Below are 23,951 nucleotides of genomic sequence, written 5' to 3'. Positions count from 1 at the left end.
TTGCAGGTCATGCCAGCTGTAAATTCCCATCCTAATTGGCTGAGAGTGGCCACACACTACCAGGTCATGCTTATGTGGGGATAATGATTTCCTCGGTTGAAACACTCCTAGGGCCACACTGATGTTTATTACCTAAACTGTTCATTAGATCACTTCATATATGGATGAAAGGAAAAAACAAATATTAAATTGATTCAAAACGTTTGTGGCCCTCAAAAAATTTTCAACAGTGAACATTAAATTCACACTGTTTCCTGAGGTGTGGTTGAGCTTTGGATATGCTTCATTTTTAAGCTAAAGCCCTAAATTTATGTGATAAAATGGATGGACAGAGTGGATAAAATAAATAAATCATGATGAGCTCCAGCCAGTTACTCAGCATGCAATCCACTTCGGCCTGGCATGGTCAGGCCAGCTGTATATTCCAGTCTCAATTAGCTAAAAGTGACGACACACTCTTACAGTGCGGCTCATGCTTGTCCATTGAAATCTAATACACTTTCCACATTCCAAACGTGATGGTACGTAATTGTTTAGAAATCAATAATTGCCTAGAAAACAAATGAAGAGACTAAGTCTTGTGGGAAAGAGATGAAAGAACGTGGATTGCATAGTTAACAACGGAAACGGATTGGCTAGGGGTGTACACGAACCGTGCTAGCTCAGCTCGCTTGACTTGACTCGAAATAGATTGTTTCGACTCAGTTTGAAGTTGAGATCGAGCCAAGTTAAGCTGATTTTTTTAGCTCGAAAATAAGTTCGAGCCGAGATTGAGCTGGCTCAGCTCAACTCGACTCAGATCAAACCCAACTTAAATTGAACTTGGATCGAACCAGTTCAGTGACTCCGTTACTTTAATATTGATGTTGCTCACCAAGGGTTTGATGAAATGACTCAACGAAGTGTGGCCGATGGCAAGGAAGATATATATGTGAAACAAATATCTTTTTTTTTATTATTATTTTTTATGTCGTTCAAAAGGTGTTTTAGAAAATACCTATAAAACCACTATTATTGTTTTACATACAATGAGATTTTTGAAGGTGAACTCGGCTTGAACTGGCTCGATCTGGCCAGTCATGCTCAAGGACCAAGCTGAGCCAAGTTCGAGCCGAGTTCAAGTAGTGGCCAAGCCAAGTCGAGCTGAGGCCAGCTCGTGTCGGTTCAACTTGATGTACACCCCTACTAAGAGCTGGTGGTCTGTGCTCTGTGGGCCCCACCATGATGTATGTGTTTCATTCATTCCGTTCATCCATTTTTACAGATCATTTTAGGGCTTGATCCCAAAAATTAGAGGGATATAAAACTCAGGTGGACCACACCATAGGAAAACAATCGTGATTGGATATCCACCATTAAAATCCCCCTTAGGCTCACTGTATTGTTGATTAGACATCCAATCTGTTGATTAAGTCATACAGACATAGACGAAGGGAAGAAAACAAAGATCATCTTGATCCAAAACTTTTACATTCCCAAAAAGTTTTTAGTGGTGTACATTCATTCAACACTATTTAAAGTGGTCCACTTGAGATTGGGATATACCTCATTTTTGGTCTCATATCATAAAGTAATCTATAAAAATAGATAAACGAAATGGTTGAAACATATACATCATGGTGGTGGTGGGTCCCACAGATCACCCACCCACCACCAGCCATTGGCTGGTGGTAGGGGGAGAATCCCTCTCGGTGACACTGTTTCCCGTGGTGGGTCCACTTGAGCTTTTGGCATGCTTTCATTTAAGGGGATTGGCTGGTGTACCACCAATATGGCTGGCGTGTCTTGATCAGTGACCAATGAAATCGCAAACCTTAGCCTTATGCGCCATCAACTAGCCGGCTTTTTATATTCAACTTTTAATAGGAAATAATTTTCAAGATTGAAAAGGCACGTTTGGGAATAGTTTTAAATGTAAGTTTTGAAAGAAAATAAAGCTTAAAAACCAACAGCATGGTGCTGCGTCAGCTGTAGGTACAGCTTACCCACGATAATGCGGGGTTGGGCGAACTCGAATTCGGTAATGACCCATCGGGGCTGGTTGGTGCTAGAAAAACGTACGGGGGCCTAACCATGATGTATGTGTTTTTTCCACTCCGACCATCAATATTTTCAAATTATGTTAGGGCGTGAGCCTAAAAATGAGGTAGATCTAAATCTCTGATGGACCAAACCATAAGAAATAGTGGTGATTGAATGTCAACCATTAAAGACTTCCTGGGGCCACTAGTGTTTTGGGTCAAGCTGATATTTGTGTTTTCTCATCATCCAGGTCTGTGTGACCTAATCAATAAGTTCGGTGGAAAATAAACATTATATAGTGGGCCCTAGGAAATTTTCAATGGTGAGAGTTCAATCACCACTATTTCCTGTGGTGTGCTCCACCCGAGATTTAGATCTGCCTCATTTGGGCTCATGACTAGTTGGAAAAATGGATAGACGGCATGGATAAGACACATACATCATGGTAGGGCCCATGGAGCTAGCATTTCCCGCACCCATCAGTACCAAGTCCGGTACTGGAGGTGTCACTACCGAAGCCGAGTCCATGTTAGCTATTGGATTCTCATAGCCACTTTCCACATTCGAAACGTGGTACGTTCGTGTCTGCCGTTTGTAGTCCGTGACTCTGCAGCGTAGGAAAGAGTAGCCCGTGATTGCCTAAACAAATTTAAAAGAAAAGGAAAAAAAAGCCGGCAAGACGTGTTACTTTTCAATTGATCCTCTCCACCGTTCTCTCACGAATAAATAGGAGATGAATGTGAGATGAAGGGCAGAGAAAGAAGTCGGGGCTATAGCAGAGGTAAGGGTAAGCGGAGTTTTGCTGTTTTCTTAAAATCGGAGGAATAGAGAAGAAAGCTTTGAGCGTGGTGTTGATCGTGGCTCTCTTTGCCACCACTTTCCTTGTATCTTCACGCGAGCTTGGAGGTAGTATAGAGCTTCCATCCTCATCATACACGTGGAAAACGTGTAGGATCGCCGGGTTCATCAGATATGGCTGTTCCCGTTGGCGGATTGAACGTCCCTAACCATCTTATAGCTTTTGGTTAAGCCCCTTCCTATGGAACGTTTCTAGGTTCTTTGCCTAGCTTTGTTTTAAGTTTCCAGCGGACGCCGATTGCCTGGTGTGTCGGTGGTGTTTTGACGTGGCAAAGTCCCGTGGGCCCCACCATGATGTATGTGTTATATCCACACCGTTTATCCTTTTTGTGAGATTATTTTAGGGAACAATCATGAAAATAGGCAGATCCAAAGTTCAAAGTGTACCACACAACAGAAAACAGTGGGGATTGAACACCTACCATTGAAAAGTTTGTAGAGGCCACGGAAGTTTTAGATAAAGCTGATAATTGTGTTTTCCTTTAGTCAATGTCTCGGTGACCTTATGAACAGGTTGGATGACAAATAAACATCATGGTGTGGTGTGTGCTAAGAAGGCTTTAATGATGGGTGTCATTGTTCCTATTGCTCTCCATGGTGTGGTACACTTGAGCGTTGGATCTCCCATATTTTTTTTTGTCTCAATTCCTGGATATATAAGGTAAAATTGGTAGGGCCTACAGAACTTTGCCACATCAACACACCACTTGGTCGGTGGTGTGTGGCACACCACCCAATCCGGGTCGGTTTCTAAAGTCCATAGGCGGCCCCACGTCGCACACGTGCCTCGTTTTTTCTGTTATGCCCAGCGAGTCAACGGTGTCCTGAGAACAGCGTATAGTACGGCCCCATACACCCGCTCCCACATGTGAGAACCTCGGCATGGATGTGCGCTGTGTAGAGGCTCATCTAATGGACAGGCTGGACGCCAGTCGCACCTTTTTGTGGGGCCCAACACAGCTCCAAAACATCCAGTAATTACTAATGCGTTCCAAAGCATGTGATTAATCCCCAAAACCCACATTTACTTTCTCGTGTATTACACTTGAAGATAAGATAGTTTGATTAGTGGTAATGATGATAATAGTAAATAATAACCCGACATTACTAATGCTTTGCAGTTGATAGCGACGAAGGTGGGCCATGCTGTGACCGATGCCTCTGCAATCTATCCAACCCACCACAATGCCAATGCTTCGACGTGAAGAGCTACTGCTACCCCTCATGCAAGAGTTGCCTTTGCAACTGGTCCATTCCCCCTCAATGCCAATGTTTCGACATTAAGGACCACTGTGACAAGCCTTGCACGGCTACGGGCTCTGTGAACTAACGCAGAGGTAGACCGCCGTACTGGTCTCTCTTATATATATGCCTAAATAAATGAAAAGTGTCTTAGGATGATACTTGGGCTGAAATGAACTTTGTTATTATTGGATGATACATCAGTCTCGTTGTTGCTTTATGCGTTTGTTGTGTGTGCGATCTTGACCGTATGATTTGTACAAGCTTGTTCCACCGAGTCTTAAATGCATGAGCTATTAATGTCCATTGGAGCGGACCAATCTTATCTTTTATGGGTTTTATGTATATCTATTGGGATCATTTTCTCTAATGTCGGGAAAACAACATAACCTGCGTGAAATACACGCCATTCATCAGTAACAAAAACTCATCCTATAAAAGTCACACCGAATGCACCATGAGAGCATTAATTTGGGCCTGGATAAAGATGGACCACAAGTCCAAGTACGACTGTGGACCGCTGTACACGAGCCAAACTAAGTCAAGCTTGACACAGCCCGGCTGGGTACCGCAGGCAGCCTACCTCAGCTCAAGTTCAGCTCAGCACAGTCTTTGAGCTGTACTACTTAACTCAGCTCGGTTCGGCCAATAGCTTTGGCCAGCAGTTGCGACCATGAATCAAATCAGGTTGAAACATTCAGCTGTTGATGGACAAACTTTGCTGGAACGCTCAATGGTAGTCCCTTCCAGACTGCCCAAATCCTCACGAGTGAATAGAAAGTTGGATCTACATTAAATCTCACCTGTATCGCCCCATCTATCGTAAGCCAGAGTAGGATCATCATCTCCTGCATCCAAGTTCTTCTGACAAGCATACTGTCGAAGGATTATTTTTCATTCGATTTTGATGTTGCTTCATACATCTTTCAATAAGAATTTTGAAAGTTCGAATGAAGTTCCATGATTCCTCGGGTTCATCATGATTCTCCATATGTAACGCATATGCCCTATACACATTTAAATGTACACAGAGCAATCCCAACCATTCAATTTGTGGGCCAGTTTAGATAGGAACAAATCAATGCAGGAATGCTTATATGATGCATAAATTAGTAGTATATGTTTCGGTGTTTATTTTATTCCACATTGATCAACTTTATAAATGGGGACCACACCACTGAATAGTTTGGATAGAATCATTTGCACACCACGCGTGCAATAACTCTACGTGTGCATGTGGATACATACAGTCACCTGTCGTAAAGAAAAGCTCTATATATATGTAGACTTTTGCTTAACTTCTCCGTACATATGGCTATGCATCCTACCAGCCATTAGCACTTGTGGCCTAGCTGTGTACTTCTTTTTCAAATTCAACTATTTATTGTCTTAAATTCAAAAATAACCTAGTCAAACTGAATTTTTAAGGTAATTTGTTGAGTTGAGGGCGACCGAACCTAGTCGAATTGGGCTGAGTTTCGAGTTGATTTAAATCAAGCTTAAGTCAACTCATACTACACCCTGATCCATAGCTCAAGTGGTAGACTGAGTGAAAGATACCTCATTTCAACACTGCGTTCTTGGTATCAATCCCTAGTGGGGGTGGCTAACAGTGAAGTGTGAACTAACAGTGGGGTGTGCTAACAAGCTAAAAAAAAAAAAAGTCAACTCGTACTCTACTTGATATATATATAAATTGAGCTCAATAAAATGAGACCCAGCTCAAATCTAGTTTCAAGTCAATCGAGATTAGTTTTTTTTAGCTGAGTCAAGTGAGTAAACCAAGCTAACTTTGTTCATGTACAACTCTATCGTAACCTTTTCAAATTCTCAAACTCACACCCAAATCCACGGCTCAAGTGGTAGCTTGAGTGAAAGATACCTCGTTTCAACACTGAGGTCTTAGTATCGATTCCTGACCGGAGCTGGCTAACAGTGAAGTGTGAGCTGACATTGTTTGCACTAACAAGCTAATTAAAAATAAAAAATAAAAAATCTCAAACTCTTATTCTCTTTCTCCTTCTCAAACTATTTTTCTCTCCTCTTTCTTTTTGCACATTTCCTAAACCTCCAAAATAATCGGAGTTTAGATTTTCACCCAGTTAGGTAGAGATGAGATTGAATCGATTCAATTTCAATGTGGGATTTCTTCCTTTTCTCATCTTTTTTTTTTTTCCTTACTCTTTATGACGGCTTCATCAATGGTTCCTTTTCTCATCTATGTTATTTTTTTCCTTTCTCTTTATGACAGCTTCATCAATAGTTGTTTCCTCTTTGGATGTCTACCACTCTCTTCGTACATGTGGTACATGTGACCATCATGTGTGGCGCTTTATAAAAGGATATTAACCATCCCTGACCATCATTCTCGTTTTCTAGTTCATTGTCCACCCATTCTATGTCATTGTCCCCAACGTATGCGGCATTAACAACCATCTATCCTAAAGCATTATGCATGTGTTGTTGTGCCACATGAGCGCCACCATTTATCTTTTATTTTGTTTATTGCATTTTACTTTATTTGTTTACCTGGTGATCTACGACGTAAAGTTAATTCACATTTTTATTTTATTCACTGCATTTTCATTGTATTTATCTACATGGGACGACTTAGCTTTGCAAGGTAAGGTTAAATAGTTTCATTTCTCTTATTTTCGCTTACCCAACCCTTATGGGTTATTCGAAGCACGATCAAATATAAAAATATATACCAAAACTCTACTAAAATTTTAAAAAATAATAAAATCTTGTGAAGTGGAGACCACACATTATGCAGGTATAAACGAATGCTTAATCCCTTCCTTTTCCGTCATCGAGGCCCTTACTCAGAATTTATGGTCGCACACTTGAGTTAGAGAATCATGAGATTTCCCGACTCTTAAGCGATTCTACAGTTTTTAGCTGGCCATAAATTTTAAGCTTTATTTAACTAGTGGTAAATTCGAATTAAATGCATTTTTAAAACTGAGTCAATAACATATTCTGCTTAAACCAATAAATCAATACTAAAGCTAAGAAAGTGAGGGCATCGCTGTACTCGTGCGAGGGAGGTCTTCATAGTACCCCACGTACCACCAAAAGGAGAGAGGGAAGACTAAGAGAAAACGAGAGTAGGTTTTCTTATGGTCATACGGTGAGGTGGGTGAGGTTGGTGGGTTTTTATGAGCGGTAATGTTGGTATTTTAAAAATATAATATGAAAAGCATATATGTAAGTAATAGTTAATGATAGTGACTAGCGAGCACCTATATAGCTAACTGTTTGAAAGGTATGTGGTGCGGAAAGAGCTTGTAGAAAGCGGGCAATTGTTGCTCTATCGGGAAAAGTATAAGTGACTTTTTTGAAAATAAAAACCCTAAAAAATGAATGAAAAAATTTTGACAAAGAAAGCTAAATTGCAAAAAAAACAGTTTTGCATAGAATTGTGTTGGCACATGTGGAAAAACCTACATCTGGACCTGACTCATATAAACATCCAAGAGACCCTTATAGATTCTTGTTGATGGCATTTCCTACTATTCAATGCACATTATAATCAATTTCAAACTGATCGAAATAACTGTTGCTTCACCCAACGATCATCTTTGGATCCACTGTCACTTGGGTGCAATGTTAGTAGACCACTCAACCAATCAACTTAGCAATCACTTCGCACCATCAAAATTCTTAGGCAAACGCCTATCATTTGCAACATGAATCAAGTCATGTTTGGATTGGGAAAGCCTTAAGGGGCTATTTGGTGTGTTTATTGTGGTGTAACGGTCCACTCTTTGGCGAGAGTGTTGTATCGAGCTGTCTAGTGAATTTGTGAATAGGATTATGTCTCTAATGTTTACAAATCACAATCAAGCATTAGAACTATAAATCATAAAAAAGTCATAAATACTACTTTTTCAATTTTATTTTTTTTTGAAAAAAAAGGCCCTCAGAGCTTCTATTCGCTCAAATTACTTCCATTTATATTTTTTATCTTAAAAAATATAGTAAGAGTGATCAAAATTTATTATAAAATGATCTATGAGAGTTTTTAGAAAAAAAAAAAAAAAGAGGAAAAAAAAAAGCAAAAAAGAAAAACAAGAAGAAGAGAAAAATGGATTTAAATAGAAATAAAAAAGTGGTTGTTTTTCAACCTTGATAGGGGTAACGGTCATTATGCCCTGTAACGGCTTGTATGGCCATTGTAACGGCAGATATGGTTCCAAAATATCAACTGCCCTGTTTCATCCCTGTATCACATAACGGTTATGGCCGTTACCTATACATATCGGCCTTTATAGGCGTATCATAACGGATACGAAACACATTGACGAGGAGCCTGATGTCAGAGATTCGCAGTTTTTCCGAGACGACCTCCAGAAGCGCTGACACCTACAACCAGTCCTTGGCCCTTCGAACAATGGAGAATCGACATCAGAGGGCCACTCCCAGTGGGAAGAGGCCAGACCAAGTTCGCTGTCGTGGCCGTGGATTACTTCACGAAATGGGCCGAGGCTGAGCCATTGTCGAAAATAACCGAACAGAAGATCATTGATTTCGTGTGGAAGAACATTGTCTATCGGTTTGGAATACCCCAGACCATTGTTACCAACAACGGAAAGCAGTTCGACAATAATAGCTTTCGTTAAATGTGTGGCAACCTTGGGATCAGAAACGTGTACTCATCGCCCCACCATACTCAAACGAACGGGCAGATTGAGGCAATCAACAATATCATCAAACACCACCTTCGGACTAAGCTCGATCGAACTAAGGGAACGTGGGCTGAAGAACTCCTGAAAATATTGTGGGCATATCGAACTACAGCACGAACTGTTACGAGCGAAACTCCTTTCTCCCTTGCTTATGGCTCAGAAGCTGTCACCCCGGTCGAGATCGGGTTGCCTTCAGCCCGAGTCAGTTCGTTTAACGAAGAGGATAATGAACAACTCCTAGCACTCGGACTCGATCTTGTGGACGAACGAAGAGAAAGAGCTCGACAACTTACGAGAGCTCGGCAACAGTGGGTTACTCGGTTCTATAACGCCCGAGTAAAGGTCAGACGTTTTCAAGTGGGAGACATGGTTCTCCGAAAGACATTCCTTAATACTAAGGAAGTCGGCTCAGGAACACTGGGACCGAACTGGGAAGGGCCCTATATTGTCTCAGCCACTATTCGACCAGGGACATATCAGTTGGAAGACCTAATTGGATGACTACTATCTCACCCGTGGAACGCCGAGCATCTGAAAACCTATTACCCCTAAAGCAATGAAAGAGACTCAGGAAAAATAGGCATGTAAACTGAGTAAAAAATGAATAAAATGAAACTGATCATATTCATTTATCGGTATGTTACATCGAGTTATATCTTACTTCGGCAATACATTGTTAGACTAGAAAGGGGCAAAAGAAAGATCAGCCACAACGTGCGAATGTCTTCTTCGGTTAATGCTATTCTCGAGCTTGTCCGGAGCCGATGTTAGTGCCACAAATGGAGCTGATGATGGTACTAAAAACTGAGTTCCCAGCAAAGCTGGTGTTAGTGCTAAAAATGGAGCCGATGATGGTACCAAAAATCGAGTTCCAGGGCTCTCAAGGGTCATTCGGAATGACCTCTGGAAGCTGAACCGCTTCAGGCTCGACCCTGGTACCACCTGCAACATCGTCAGGCTCAGCCGCTTCAGTCGCTGGATCCTCGGGAGGCCCATCCTCAAATTTTGAGAGGTTAAGGTTGGAAAAAAATTACTTCACCACTTGGATGCAAGCTTGGTAGCCGCTCGCATATAGGCGATCTCTCTCGTCCTCAAACTCCGAAGACTCAAGGAAGTCTTTTACAGCCTTCTCTCCCGCCTCTTTCTTGGCCACCTCGAGCGTCGTTTTTGTATCGGCCTTCACCCGGTTTAGCTTATCCTCGGAGGCGTCACGAGCCAGTTTAAGTTGCCGACTCTCATCAGCAGCCCCTTTTAGCAGCTGAGCGATTCGAGTACATTCAGCTCTAGCATCTTCAGTCGCCTTCCGAGCCAAGCTCAACTCGCTAGTTAAGCGGCCGACCCTAGTCGAGGCGATTTCAAATTGGGCTTCTGCCTCTGCTGCCCGTCTCTGAGCCGCTTCGATGTCTATCACATTTTTCTGAGCCTTCTCAGCCTCTGTCAGGTCTACGCTGGCTCTCAGTAGGCAAGGAGCAAGCTGCATAATAATAAAAAATATTACTAAGTCCGATTAAAGCTGAAAGAGACAAAGAGCTAGAGAATAAAATTTGAAACCCCACCCGGAGCAAAACCTTTGCATCATGGAAGAGTATCCGACTCCCAGGAGCTTCGAAGATGGAAGCGAATTCCCTTTCACTCCTGGCAGAAACAGCCCAAGGCACCATATCTGCCACGGCCCGATGCTCCTGCGGAGCGACTCCTCCCTTGAACTCTCCCCTCTCTGCTCCTCTCTTCGCCCCGAGACTCGTTCGGCGACCTGTGCTTGCTCGAGAGTCGCTCGGGACTCGACAGGAACGTCCTCCACCTTCTCTTCAGGGTCAGAAAGATCGACGACGGGCGGGACGGCCGAGGTAGTGGCGACTGGGGCAGAAGGCTTCTCGAGCAAGGGAGCAGTCTTAGCCTTCTTTGGGGGCCGAGGCTCCGACAGAAGGATTGACCTAGGGGGAGCCTTTAACTTCGACGACCTCAAGAGGGGTCGAGCTTCGGCCATTTCTATTGCAAATAAAACGCGGAATCAGAAAAATTCAAAAAGGATGTGCCTGAGTAATTCAGAGTTACCTGTTACGGACGAGTCCACGCCCGAGAGAAGAAGACGCTCCTGCTGTAAGAGGGACTTCCAAGACCTGTCTTCAGGGCTCAACGTTTATAGGTCTCTGATCCGAGCTAATGCGTTGACTGCTAGCTTCGGCTTTCTCTTGGAGATATCTGCGGAAGACTTTCAGTTAGACTTAAGAGGAGTTTAGAAAAAAAAGACCAGGAAAAAGGCGTGCCGAATCACCTACTTTAGAGAACACCCGAGGAACGAGGGATTCGAATAGCCCAGGCTTGGCAATTTCCAAGCGACCTCATGCTTAAAACCACCTCTCTCCAGTGTTTGTTAGAGGTAGGAGGGTCGGTTATCAAAGAACCACCCTTGTTTCGCCAAGCACTCAAAAAATACCAGCCGGGCTGCGAAGTATTCGGCCGAACTTGGTATAGATAGAGGAATTCGTCTACAGTCAATGGGGGCTGTTCAGCCTCAGCCCACAACATTGCACATCCAAACAAGTTCCTCCACCCATTTAGGACTATCTGCCTGGAAGCAATTCTGAGCCGGGAAAGAAAATTCAGAACAATAGTTTGTAAGGGTAGACACAAGCCACATTGCATGATGACTTGAAAAATTACGACCATCCCAGGAGGGGGATGGTCGAGCAATTCATTCAGAAGCGAAAATTGAAGAATTACTGAATCAGGGACATGATACCTTATACGGGTCCTATTTAAGCCCATCTTAGTCAAAACTGAGGGAACCGGCCCCTTTTGTTCATCTCCGACCTCCTCACTCTCGACAGCCTCTCCTTCTTCAGCTGCCGACTCAGCAAATCGAGCCGATCTCCGTAGAGGGACTGACTCAGCGGTTCCCCCAAACTCGGCCCTCATCGGTCTCCTAGGAAGAGCCGACTCAAAGGTTCCTAATTCTTCCTCCTCTTCCTCTAAGTCATCCCCTGGGGAAAAGGGGGTGGGTCTGCCCGGGGCATGTCTCAAGATAGAGGGGCCCTCCGGGGTAGGGCGTTCCGCCGGGGTCCTACTGGACATCCTAGCGGTGAGCTGGAAAGACTCATTGACACTCATCGCCATCTTCGCCAGTAAGGAAGGCGATTTCGAAACATTCCAAAAATGCTTCGTTTCGCCCTCATCACCAGAAATCTCCTCCTGAGGATTTAAAGGATGCATAGTCACTGAACGTCGAAAAGAAAAATGGGGAAAGATAAGACTCACCGGAAAGACGATAAGCACACAGTTGAGGAGGAGGGAAGAAGGCAAGGACGGAGAAGAATGGTAGACCACAAACACGGCTGAGAAGAGAGAGGAGAATGGGAGAGGAAAATGAATTGGGCAGACGAAAGTGCGAAAGTCGATCCCGCTCCTCCTTTTATAGCCGAGCCACGTGGTAGCAGTATTTAAGGAGGAGTCAAATCGACGCCTATTTCGACTCCCCCACCCGACACGTGGCGCACGCAGACTGATGCAAGTAACGTCTCCGCCACGTGTTTGGCGCTCATAAGCGGACGAAATGACTTGATGGCTATTCGCTCGTGCGACCTCGAGTAATGATCCGTCGCACGTCAAGAACGACACAAGAAGCAATAAATACCTCATCATAACCTCGGTCTGCAATACAATACTCCTTGGTGCCGATATAACTGACACAAGGAGTAGGGGGCTTATTGTTGAGGAAAATAATATGATAAGTCCGGAGACTCGGTTATTTTATGGACTAACTCTATTAAAACCGACTGAAAGATCCGAGCCAACAGTTTGGTCGAGCAAGATAAAGCCAAAGGAGAGACTTGTTCGAATTTGTCGAAAATGAATCCCGACCGAAGTGGAGAGTCGAGAGCCTTAGGCGAGTATAGGGCACATCAAGTTAACTCTGTTAACGAGGCAACAATGTCTAAAGAGACCTATTAAAAGTCCCAAATCAGAAAGCCACCTGACCGATTATTAAAACAACCCATGTATGGTTGGTTGCAGTATCGGCTATCGGATAGAAGGAAAACATCGGTCCTGAACCGACCCAGTTTTGTCCGGTAATAGTCAAAAAGTCTCCTATGTAAGCCAGCCGAGATTACGAATCTATTGAGGCCGAGCCAAGCAAAGGAGAGACGGCGTAATCTTAAACACCGTCCCAAGAATCTTGTAGAAGGATCCCCGGTCCCGAAAATCTCGGGATCGGGAAGTATCCGTAAACAAAACACCATCTAAATCAAATCTCCAAAATATCGGGAAAGAATCCGCATACGGCGGGATCCTCCTTCTCATATAAATAGGAGCGACTCTAAGGATGAAAGGTACACAAAAAACCTCTCTCCCGAACTCCCTCAATATAATACGACCCAGATTCCTGGCCTGACTTTGGCATCGGAGGGTCCCCTGCTCTAGCAGGGTCTCCTTTGTCTTCTTCCTGTGCAGGCACTCGACGGCTGAGGAGGGACGACCAGATTTTTGCAGCAACATCTATATATATATATATATATATATATATATAGAGAGAGAGAGAGAGAGAGAGAGAGAGAGAGAGGCATGCTCACCTGCGCACATGTGCACCTTTGCACACATGTCATGGGTGTCGAATCCGAACGGTCCATAAGATACAGAATCCCATGAAACCATAGGAGGTAAATTTTCACCTTGATCTAAGATTCTGGTGGGCCATAGAAAAGAGAAATTCAAATCAAGGGAAGAAACTGTTTGCATTTTTATGGCCCACGGAAGTTTTGGTTCAAAGTAAAAATTGGTACTAGGGGGTATCATGAGGTTCTACTTCATGTGGACCGTTCAGATTTTCGAGACTCATCAGATATGATGAGTTCTCAAAAAAGTTCGTTCCTAGTCCGTGCATGTGAGCATTCCACTATATATATAAATTTTCGAATTTCTTAGAATTTATTTCTATTTTTTTTTTTTTTTTTAATTATCGTGGATTCCATAGATCCAAAGAAGCTCGTGGATTCAGAGTGATTATCCCCTTGAGGAAGAGGGTGATCAACCTCATCAGATCCATCCCTGCATCACGTTACATCACTTTAGCCTTGGATCTGCCTCACTTTTGGGCTCATGCCCTAAAATGATCAAGAAAAGTGGATGGATGGCATGGATCTAACACATACATCATGGTGACCCCACAGAGTCGTGCCACCAAGCAACCCACTTCGGGTTAAATTGGACCGAATATTCCTAGTAGTGGGTGCTGCAGCCGATAGGCTTCTGGCCATGTTGGACCGGCTCAGCCACGATTCCAGCGGTTCCTGCCTTGACCTGGGTTCAAACCAGCTGACTGGAGTCGCTGAGTGTGCCACGAGTAGATCAACCAGAATGATGACCATGCATTCAAGCTATCTCACAATCCAAACCATGTATCTTTTGTGCCTCCTCAAGTTCACTGTACAATATCCAAGAATTAAACTTATACAAAAGGTGGGATACACCACAGGGAGCAATGTAGAATCACCCATAAAACCTGTATATTTAGGTGGCTTGGCCCACCTGAATTTCAGAATGTTGTGGCACATTAGATGAAAGGGTTATTGGATGGTGGGGCTCATCTAATGGACAGGCTGGATAGGTGGGACCCAACACGTGGTAGTTACTAATGAATTTGAAAGCATGTGATCAATACCCAAAAACCAGATTTACTTGCTGAAATCCACACCATCCACACCAGAAATTATCACGGTTAGTGGTAATGATGATAATGGTAAAATAATAACAGTTTACGATGTTAATGCATTTTCAGTTGACGGTGGTAAAGATGAGCCATGCTGCAACGAATGCATCTGCCCTCTCTTCCCACGGAAATGCTATTGCACCTATGTGCAGAAAGGGAGCTGCCCCGCCCCCTGCGGGAGTCCTTGCATTTGCGACAGGTCCGCATGGCCTACATGCGGCTGTACGGTAGTCAAGAACAGCTGTGCCAATACTTGCAAGACCACAGGCATTGAGAAGTAACAAGGATCATCGCACCGATCTCTCCTATATATATGTATAAATAAATAAAAAGTATCTTAGGATGATGCTTCGTCTGGGATGAACGGTTCTCTGTAATAGGCAGTGTTATTACTGGATAACACGCCAGTGTTACTATTTCCTATTTTTGTAGCCCTCTTGATGAATGGATAGGCTGATGTTGGATGGGCTGGGATTGACTGGATTGAATCTGAGTTGTTTTGAACTAGTCATATGTATCAAATCAGTACTCACCTGAGTTTTAAAAACATGAGCTATAACCTGTGACCTCTGTTAGGGCTGGCAAGTCTTATCTTTTTTGGATTTTATATGCACGTGGAAAAAGGCTTACTAGCATTATTTTCTTTAATGTGGGGAATTCACTTAACCTGCATGAAATCAACACCATCCATTTGGTACACCACCTTCTTTTGCCCTTATCTCAAAACACAAGTTAATTCAACACTTTAGGCGAGCCATCTTATTAAAAGTATACTTAATTAAAACCTCTATATTCACATGGTGTGGCCCAATTAAGTTTTGGAATTAAGCGGTTTATAGATAAAAACAAAATTTTCATGTTGATGAGGTACGTCAGGTGAATGGATTGGATTGCATATTGATGCCAAGTGTGGAATGTGTTGAGCATTTCATGTAAGACTCTTTAAGGTGGGTTGAATTGATCAACGGTCTAGATCTACCTAAGGGTTAGATATTGTGATCCGGCTTATTGGTGAGCCCCCAATCTATTTAAAGACACCTGCAATCTGTTTCCATCCACCAATATGTGGGGTTTAAAAACACACGGATCTGAGTCCTGTTTCAATGACTCAACCAGTTATAAGATGGACTCTGACCCAAGTAAAGGATTAAAAAAATAATAATAATAAAATATTTGATTGCACTAAATTTCAAGACTCTTGATATTTAATATTTTCCTAGCAACGCTACTGCAGGGCCTATAGGCAGGGTCGTTTCAGACTGGGCAGCGCAGGGGACATGCCAGGGCTTTAGGCTTACAGAACAAGGGCCCAGTTAAGGCTAACTGGACCAGGCTCTAGCTGGACACTGGGATTGTGGTTTGTCATGTGTTTTTTTGTCCTGATGACTAATTGTATCAGGTGTAGTGTAGGACTTGGATGTGGCCCAGCTGACGTATTTAATAGTATTGGATTTGTACTTGGCTAGTGAGCCCACTAACTAACAATATTAGACTTTGGGCGTTTGTTATCGTGAAAAGGGTACCAAATGCACCCAAGCTGCCCTATCACCCACTCCGCCTGTGAATGGATTGTGTTTCGCGCTATTTTTGTGAAGTTTCCAACATTGGCCTTCCTTGGCAAAATGCCATAACCTAACTTTCGACTATTGAGTACGGATGTTTATGACGTAGGCACAGGAAAATTACGTGCCGTTGCTTCTCATTAGTCTGTCATCGCCCATTACACCAGCTCACAACGCACACTAATTTTCTCTCACACAACTTAAACTTTTATCGTGTGGAACATATCTCGGCCCCATCATGATTTATGCATTAGATCCATACCGTCCATCATTTTTCTAGATCATTTTAGAACATGAGCCCAAAATTGAGGCACATCAAAAGCTTAGGTGGACCACACCACAGAAAGTAATGGAGATTGAATGACTACCGTTGAAATCTTCCCAAGGTGCACTACGAGGTTTATTTGCCATCTAACCTATTCATAAGGTAACACAAGCCCGGTTAAAAGGAAAAGGCAAATATCAACTTGATTAGAGTCTTTTGTGACTCGAGAAGTTTTCAATGGTAGGTATCCAGTACCCACTATTTCCCGCAGTGCAGTGCGGCTTACTTGAGCCTTGGATTTACCTCCAATTTTGTCTCAAGCCCTAACATGATATGAAAAAATGAATGAACGATTTACATTCGCCACATATTGTGATGGGTCCAAAGATGCTCTACAAGCTTTTGGTATTATTCTCTGGAGAGTTTGCTGGGCAAGTAACCGACTTTTCTTGACATGTTAAATTTAGGGAGTCCACCATGATGTATTTGATTATGAGGAAAATAAAAGTCAAATAGAAGGCTAAAGTGGACCAAACTATAGGAAACGGTAGGAATTGGATGCCTATTATTGAAATCTTTTTTGAGCTACAGAGGATTCTAAGACTGCAAATAAACCTAAAGGTCAATCCTATGAAGGTTCCAACACTAGTTTATTCAACCTCCACTGCTCTCTGTAGTGTAGTCCACTGGAGCTTTGGATGTACCTCATTTTTAGGCTCACACTATAAATTGATATGAAAAAATTTGATGGATGGTGTGTATCTAACACATAAATCACAGTGGGCCAAAGAGGTTCCACACGTTAAAAGTTGGGTTATGTACTACCTGATCTGTCCAGAGAGAGATTTGGCATGTTCAGTGAGCTGGTATCATAGTGAATGACGTGGACCCGATGAGAAGCGATAGTGTAGGAATTCTATGGGCCCGGTTTTGGTGGATCCCCATGGGGCCACTTGGATGGATTTTCCTTACATCCACACTGTCTATCCATTTTGACAGCTCATTTTAAAGCATGATCCAAAAAATATAACCCAAGCCAAATCTTAGGTGGACCATACCAAATGAAACAGTCGGATTGAATCCTCACCATTAAAAGCCTCATATGCCACCCAAATGTTATTTTTCATTCAACCTTTTGATAAGGTCACAAAGATCTGGATGAAGAGACAATACAAATATGAGCTTGATCTAGAACTTTAATGACCCACGAGAAGTTTTTAATGGTCACCTGAGAACTGGATCTGCTTCATTTTTTTATCATGTTCTAAAATGAGTTTTCGAAATGTATGGATCACTTGGATATAAGCCACATACATCACAGTAGCTCTCACATTGAGGGATCTCACCCACCTTGCCCAAATTCCGTTGCCTTCAATCCATACTATCCTCACTCTTATTAAAAAGAACCCTTCTACAGTAAAGTTTTCAAAAGAAAATAAAAAGGAAAATGAATTTTCCCAAGACGTTCATCAAAGAAAATAAAAGTCCAATAGAAGGCTCAAGATCCAAGACGTTCATCAATTGTCTGATCTTCTAAGTTCCCTGACTCAAAATAAGGATGGTCCACATGATAATTGTACAAGCCTGATTTTTATGCCAGATATCTCTACACTGTATGCCACCTTATCAACATCTTGGATCTCACGCCCGCTAGCTAGGAAGTTGGTGTAGATGGGCTAACTTATACCCACATTCATGCTTATCTAACCTCCATGAAACAATGTGGATCTGACCTAATCGGCATCTATAGAAAAGACAATGGAAATTTTCCTAACAATTTGTGGACGTTTTATCATTGCATAGAAGAAAAAAAATATGTACACACAAGGTTGAGATTTAAAATTATAAATTTTATTTAGATAGCTAACTTGTATATGAATGCACTTACCCGTTGGCATGAGGTACCTAATCCTTTTCCCTACAGACCTGTAGAATACCAAAACCAAAATATCAGAAGCAACCCTATCACCAACCTATTAGTATCTTCTTGTAAAAATGATTATACACAGACTGCCAATTCTTTGACATTGCATAAGATTCAGCAATTCACAAGACAGTTACTATATTTTTGTTGTTTGAATATGCTAGGAGACCTGGATAGTGTAGAAGACGGATAAATCCCATGGGTGCACCAACTTGCTCAAAGAAGCTTTCATCCAAGTTCAAAGCCAAAGCAATCAAAGAGATTAACCTTTTCCCCACAGTCCTGTGGAAGAGAGAGAAATCCATTATTGCCATAATCTGCAATCCCCTTGAATTGTTATTAGTATTACACAGAAACAAACAAACAAAGAAAAACCATTTTTTCTCAAAAATCTAAAAAGTTAGATCTAGAAAAGTAGCATAAATCATTGATCCCACTCTTTACAAGTTAAGCGCATCAATAGTCCAATACACATCGAGAAATGTTGAAACTTACAGGATCTTCTCATAATATGATTCCATTGCAGCTCTCCAATGTGGCAAAACACCTACGGTTTCCTAGACAGTAGTGTGAAGAAGGGAAAGAAACTTGCTTAAGCATCTAATCCTGCTTGGTCACCAAGTCATAAAACCTCATCTAAAAACCACAAAAATATAGTTTTTAACCACAAAGGTAAGAAGAACAGAAGACTTGCATGCATTTGGTCATTTGAAGAAGATATATTACACAAATGTCCATCTGAAGGTTCCATGGTGCACATACCATGCTAGACTACTCATCTAATGGGTAAGTTTCTGGGCTATCATTCATTTCTAACATTGTGGCCCATAAGATAAATGAACCATTTATACACTATCATTTCTAACATAAGATAAATCAACTGGGGCCTGGCTCATGACTATGATCCTCTGCCTTTTCTCATGCATGTACTCAGTTTGTGCCACACTGACTCTGAACAGATGTGGAACCCACATCGCTTCTTTCAACTTGAGCTGGAATGTGTGTGATTTGCATGCTGAAGCAGAGGACATTTGAGCCTGTGATTTCTCAAGTGATGGTTCCACCCATTTCTCAAGCAGAGGACATTTGATGTGGTATTCATGGAGCTCCCTACAAAGATATTCATTAGTTGCTTCCAGCCAAGAATTACTTTCTTTGAGAACCTACACAGCCAGACATCAAATTAATGATTATAATTCAGTGCAAACTCTTTCAAGAGAAGTTGAGGGTGAAGAATTGACGAATTGAACATGAAATACATGCATGGCAGTAATTCTTACCCACAATCCAATACATGAAATACTCGCTATGACCCTGTGGGAAATAAACCACACAGCTTCCAACAGCAGGCAAAGACACAAGAGGGCCAGCGCATGCATGCCAAAGTTCAGAATTCAGGCATCATTTTTCTCCTGTAATATATCCCACATTTCAGACAACTAGCATGAAAATAGACAGTCAAAATTGATTAGAGGAAGGCGTAATACTTGCCTTACAAAGCTCAAGTTTTCCACCATCTTCTGTTGCAGAACATTTGCATGAAAGAGTCACTCCATGTTTGTCAAGCACCTACATTAAATAACAAAAAAAATAAAAATAAAAATAAAAATTAAAAAAAAAAATCCTTTGAGCATTACAACTTCATCTATTCAATGGAAACTGGTAACAAGTTGTGGATGCATCCAAAAGTGTTCTTGAACTTCTCTGCCTTTAAAGCAAATTAACAACAGATTGACAACTAACAGAATGTGCATAAATGCAATAGCGAGTAAAAGACCTCTCTGTTCTAGCTTGATACAAGACCACAACAACTTGCAGATGATTTCAGCAAAGATTGAAATTCCTCTAGAATAAACAGATACCATGGAACCATGATAAGATCTCAACAGCCTCTCAAAATTTCATGCAATTTCTACAGAAAATTACCTGACCAATGTCCTCACAAACAGCAAGTTCCTCATGACCATATGGATACCTGTGAAGCATAAACACACCATCTATCAGCTAATGCAGGACACCTAGTGTAAGCTCAGTCCCAATACTGCATGAAATAAACAAGATAAAAGCTAACTTGATAATTTAAAGAAAAGCTGATTTTGAGTTATAGGACTTATATTGCCCCAGATCAACAAATAGAAATAGAAGAATGCGAGATATAGATGCAGGTAAACATTTCAATAGACATTTGCCATAGCAGTCATTGGACTGCAGGCATGCTCAGAATTAGAAAAAAGAAAGGGTTTAAGGCTATTAAAAATGTGCTTTATTGCCATTTTGGACCACTTCAACTATGGACTAGTGGAAGCCCATACCCAACACCCAAATTTTTGCACCTGAGGCCCAAGTCTATCATGGGCTTTGATATCTAAGATAACTAGAGACCCATAAATTATAAAATCAAATGGAAAGCCAAGCCCAGACCAGACCAGTTACAACCATTGTTATCAAAATTGACAAAAATAAAAATATAAAAAAGTTCGGAGAAACAAATATGTATGTATATATTTTTTAAAGGTAAAGGCCATTTTTCACTGATATTTTTTAAAATGTACACTGAAAGCTCTTTTTTTTTTTTTTGTACACTGAAATTTGACCAGATTCTCAACTTGGCAATCACATTCCGGCCAAACCAAGGAAACCAATCTCCTGAATCAATCATAAAGTTCTTGAGCATTGGTTACAACATAGTGACATTACTTAGCTTGCAGGGTTCTGATGTTACCTCTTCCTTGATTTCTTCATGTTGGACTTTTGATCTCACAACCATTTCTTGGTATGACCTCATCTCAAATTTCAGCTTTGATTTGCCTTAATCAGGTTAGTTCAAATTTCTGCTCCCTTGTGCAGATATTAATGCCATAATTTTGGAGAAACTGCAAACATAGGTATCAAAGCAAAGTTTCAAAATTCCTTCAAACTTCGTGAAAATTTCCCCATAAATTTCATAAATTATCAAAATTCAAAGTGCTTAGTGTTTCATTGGCAGAGCTGCAAGAAAGGTATATGATGTGATTCACAATACAAAACAAATACAATTCTGAATATGAAACAAAGAAAAAACTAAATCAGAGAACTCTATGAAAATAGGTACACACCAAAGTTCTTGCTGAATATTGGACCTGCCTATTGTGACTTACAAGAGCTATCGTGATTTATAAACAAATAAATAAAAAAGAAAAAGAAAAAGAAAAAAGAGTGTGCTTTGAATGAGGTTTCAAGTGCACTTATAAGCAAGGTTTCAATTAGTGGAGTGCGCTCACCTCATACATAGAAATGAGGCACATTCGAGGTATAAAAGACTACGTCTTAACTTTTGAGAAGACAGGGACAAAGTTGGTAGGGTATGTGGATTCAAACTATGCAGGTGGTGTAGATTCCAGAAAGTTAACTTCAGGTTACTCGTTCATACTAGCGGGTAGAGCAATTAGTTGGATGTCAAAGCTTCAGTCCGTGGTGGCTCTTTCCACGACCGAAGCAGAATACATGGCAGTGACAGAAGCGTTTAAGGAAGGTGTTTTGTTAAGTGGCATGATAAATCAGTTGGAGCTTTAGCAGGAGGTTGTGCCGGTTAATTGTGACAATGAGAGTGCTATGAATTTGGCTAAAAATTCTATTTATCACTCACGTACTAAACACATTGATGTTTGTCACCACTTTATCTGACAGGTGCTTGAGGAATGAGGCGTAACACTGGAGAAGATTCACACCAGCGTGAATCCAGCAGACATGCTCACCAAGGTCGCTCCTACAGAGAAGTTCAAGTTCTGTGCAACTTCTGCGGCTTGGCGATGGCATAAAAGGAAAACGGACTGTGCACAAGAAGTATTGATTGAAGCTATGATGTGATGCAGAAATAAGAAAAGAGGTCAAGAAGCTACACGTTTAAAAATTGAAGACATCTGAAGAGTTCGACTAGCCCTGAGAAAGTTCGGCTCGAAGTTCAACAATAATGTATTTGGAATTTCCGAGATCTTCGACCAGTCGAAGGTGCCCTTCGACTAACCCAAGCCCTGCTTCGACTAGTTGAAGGTTACGCAGACTGTGCGCAGACTGCGTAAATTTGAGGCGGTTTCTGGACTATTTCAAGTCGGTGCGAAAGTGGAGTTTCGTAAACTATAAATAGGAGTTCCTAGGGCCATTCTAAAACAATCCTAAGACTTTCTAAAGTATTCCAAAGGGTTTCTAGAAGAGGTTCTAGGGTTGCAAAGGGTGTAGCAAGGGTGAGATTCAAGCTTGTTTGAATCGAGTAAGTCTTTTCTCTTTGTAATTTATGCTTTCATAGTGGATTTCTGTCGCTTTGTGCCATAATTTTTTTCCAAAAGGGTTTTCCACATTAAATCTTTTTGTTCTCTTGTGTTTGCTTGGTGCTCTTGGATTGCTATCCTAGATCCATCTCTGTGTGATTCCACAAAACAATCCCCAAAAGCAAAAATTACAAAGAGAAAGGACTTACCAGACTTGAGCAATCCTCAAATCTCTCCCTTGCTTCACAATTTTGGAAAGCTTAGAACCTTTTTAGAAAGCCTTAGAATCCCTTAGAATACATTCCAATCCCATTTACACCCATATATATAGTTGTAGAACGAATCCCAAACAAAATCGGAAATAAATCCTGCGCTTTCACAATTTTGCGAAAAAATTTGCGCAAAATCTGATTAGATTTAAGACATCAAATACAACAAGGGCATTGGGTAACCGCCCAGGTCAGGTTTGGGCTGGAATTTTGGGCCCGCCCAGGCAACTTGGTAGCGAGACCCACGTGAGCTTTTGTCTTGGGCAAATCGCCTCATCATTTATCTTCCTAGATGACTTGCCACGTAATCTATTTGTGCATGAAAAGGATAAAAAAGCCGAACCTACACGTGCCATGTTGAACCTACAGAAACAGAGAGGAGAGAATGAGAGAGAGGAATGAATGGTAGAGATGGAAAGGAGTGGTGCGAATTTGGTGGTGTTGGTGTTAGTGGCCTTCCTTGCCACTTCTCTTGCGCTTCAGTCACATATTTGGAGCAGGCTCTCTCTCTCATTTCCAAGGGTGGAAATGGGCCACGTCCGTCGGCACATTTATTCTTAGGCCCGGGCTAAGTCCGTGGGTCCATTTGTTTTTCAAGCCTGAGCCAAGTCTGCACGCAATCCTAGTACCTAGGGCTGTCTAACTGGCGGGGTTTAAGCCAGACGAAGTCTGTCCACGGCTAGACCGCATGGTAAAACCAACGCCCGAGGCCATCGGGCCGCCCATTCAAAAAACATGTCCAAGCTACGTTGGGCTCGCCTGAGGATCATGGACCCAGTGAGCCATTACAGTCCATCTTCAGCCCATTTCCTGGAAAGCAAATGGAAGCCCATCAGTGTTGTATAAGCCCGGCCAAGACGCATTTGCATGTTGGGTCTTGGGCCTCGAGACAGATAAGAGCCAAGGAAAATGACCACAAGCTACGTCGGGCCCGCCTGAGGATCATGGACCCACCACAAAGTGGGCCTGACGCTCCCAGTTGAAACCCCATTAAATTCATTGCCAATGTTCACTTGATGAAATGTACACATCTGTATGCATCAGATGATGATGATGAATACATGCTGTTAAAGAATTTCCTTAAAGCTCTAATTGTCTTTTTTTTTTTCCTCGTAGAAAGATTTTTAATGGACGCCATACAAGTAATAATAATTAAAAAAAAAAAGT

General features: G+C 41.9%; 1 protein-coding gene and 1 long non-coding RNA gene across 6 annotated transcripts in view; one reads left to right on the top strand and one right to left on the bottom strand.

Annotated features, from left to right (window-relative positions):
• The window catches only part of LOC131218666 (Bowman-Birk type proteinase inhibitor C-II-like), an 80,020-nt gene extending 75,578 nt beyond the window's left edge, over positions 1-4,442 (top strand). Inside the window, exons 1-2 of one of the 3 annotated variants that reach the window (XR_009157804.1) lie at positions 2,288-2,803; positions 4,002-4,442. Coding sequence is in view for 1 of the 3 variants with exons in the window: in XM_058213352.1 (XP_058069335.1) it covers positions 4,002-4,210 (209 nt within the window). In the remaining 2 variants the exon portion in view is untranslated. Of the gene's footprint in view, positions 1-2,287; positions 2,810-4,001 lie in introns of those variants that run through there. The other 2 variants (XR_009157803.1, XM_058213352.1) reach the window with 2 other exon arrangements.
• Positions 4,443-18,212: 13,770 nt separating this feature from the next.
• LOC131218718 (uncharacterized) lies at positions 18,213-21,539 on the bottom strand. Of its 3 annotated transcripts, none has more exons than XR_009157806.1 (3): positions 20,994-21,535; positions 20,198-20,246; positions 18,213-18,273 (listed from the first exon to the last, which is right to left on the bottom strand). It is a non-coding gene; the product is annotated as an uncharacterized LOC131218718 (long non-coding RNA). The 3 variants fall into 3 exon arrangements; XR_009157807.1 differs by lacking the exon at positions 18,213-18,273 and adding an exon at positions 18,280-18,553 and having other exon boundaries at positions 20,994-21,536; XR_009157808.1 differs by lacking the exon at positions 18,213-18,273 and adding an exon at positions 18,560-18,871 and having other exon boundaries at positions 20,188-20,246; positions 20,994-21,539.
• Positions 21,540-23,951: the final 2,412 nt, after the last annotated feature.

Source organism: Magnolia sinica, chromosome 1 (assembly GCF_029962835.1).
Source record: "Magnolia sinica isolate HGM2019 chromosome 1, MsV1, whole genome shotgun sequence".
Classification (NCBI taxonomy): Eukaryota; Viridiplantae; Streptophyta; class Magnoliopsida; order Magnoliales; family Magnoliaceae; genus Magnolia; species Magnolia sinica.
The sequence above is the reverse complement of the archived record's forward strand: the minus strand, read 5'-3'. Positions and strand labels throughout refer to the sequence as shown.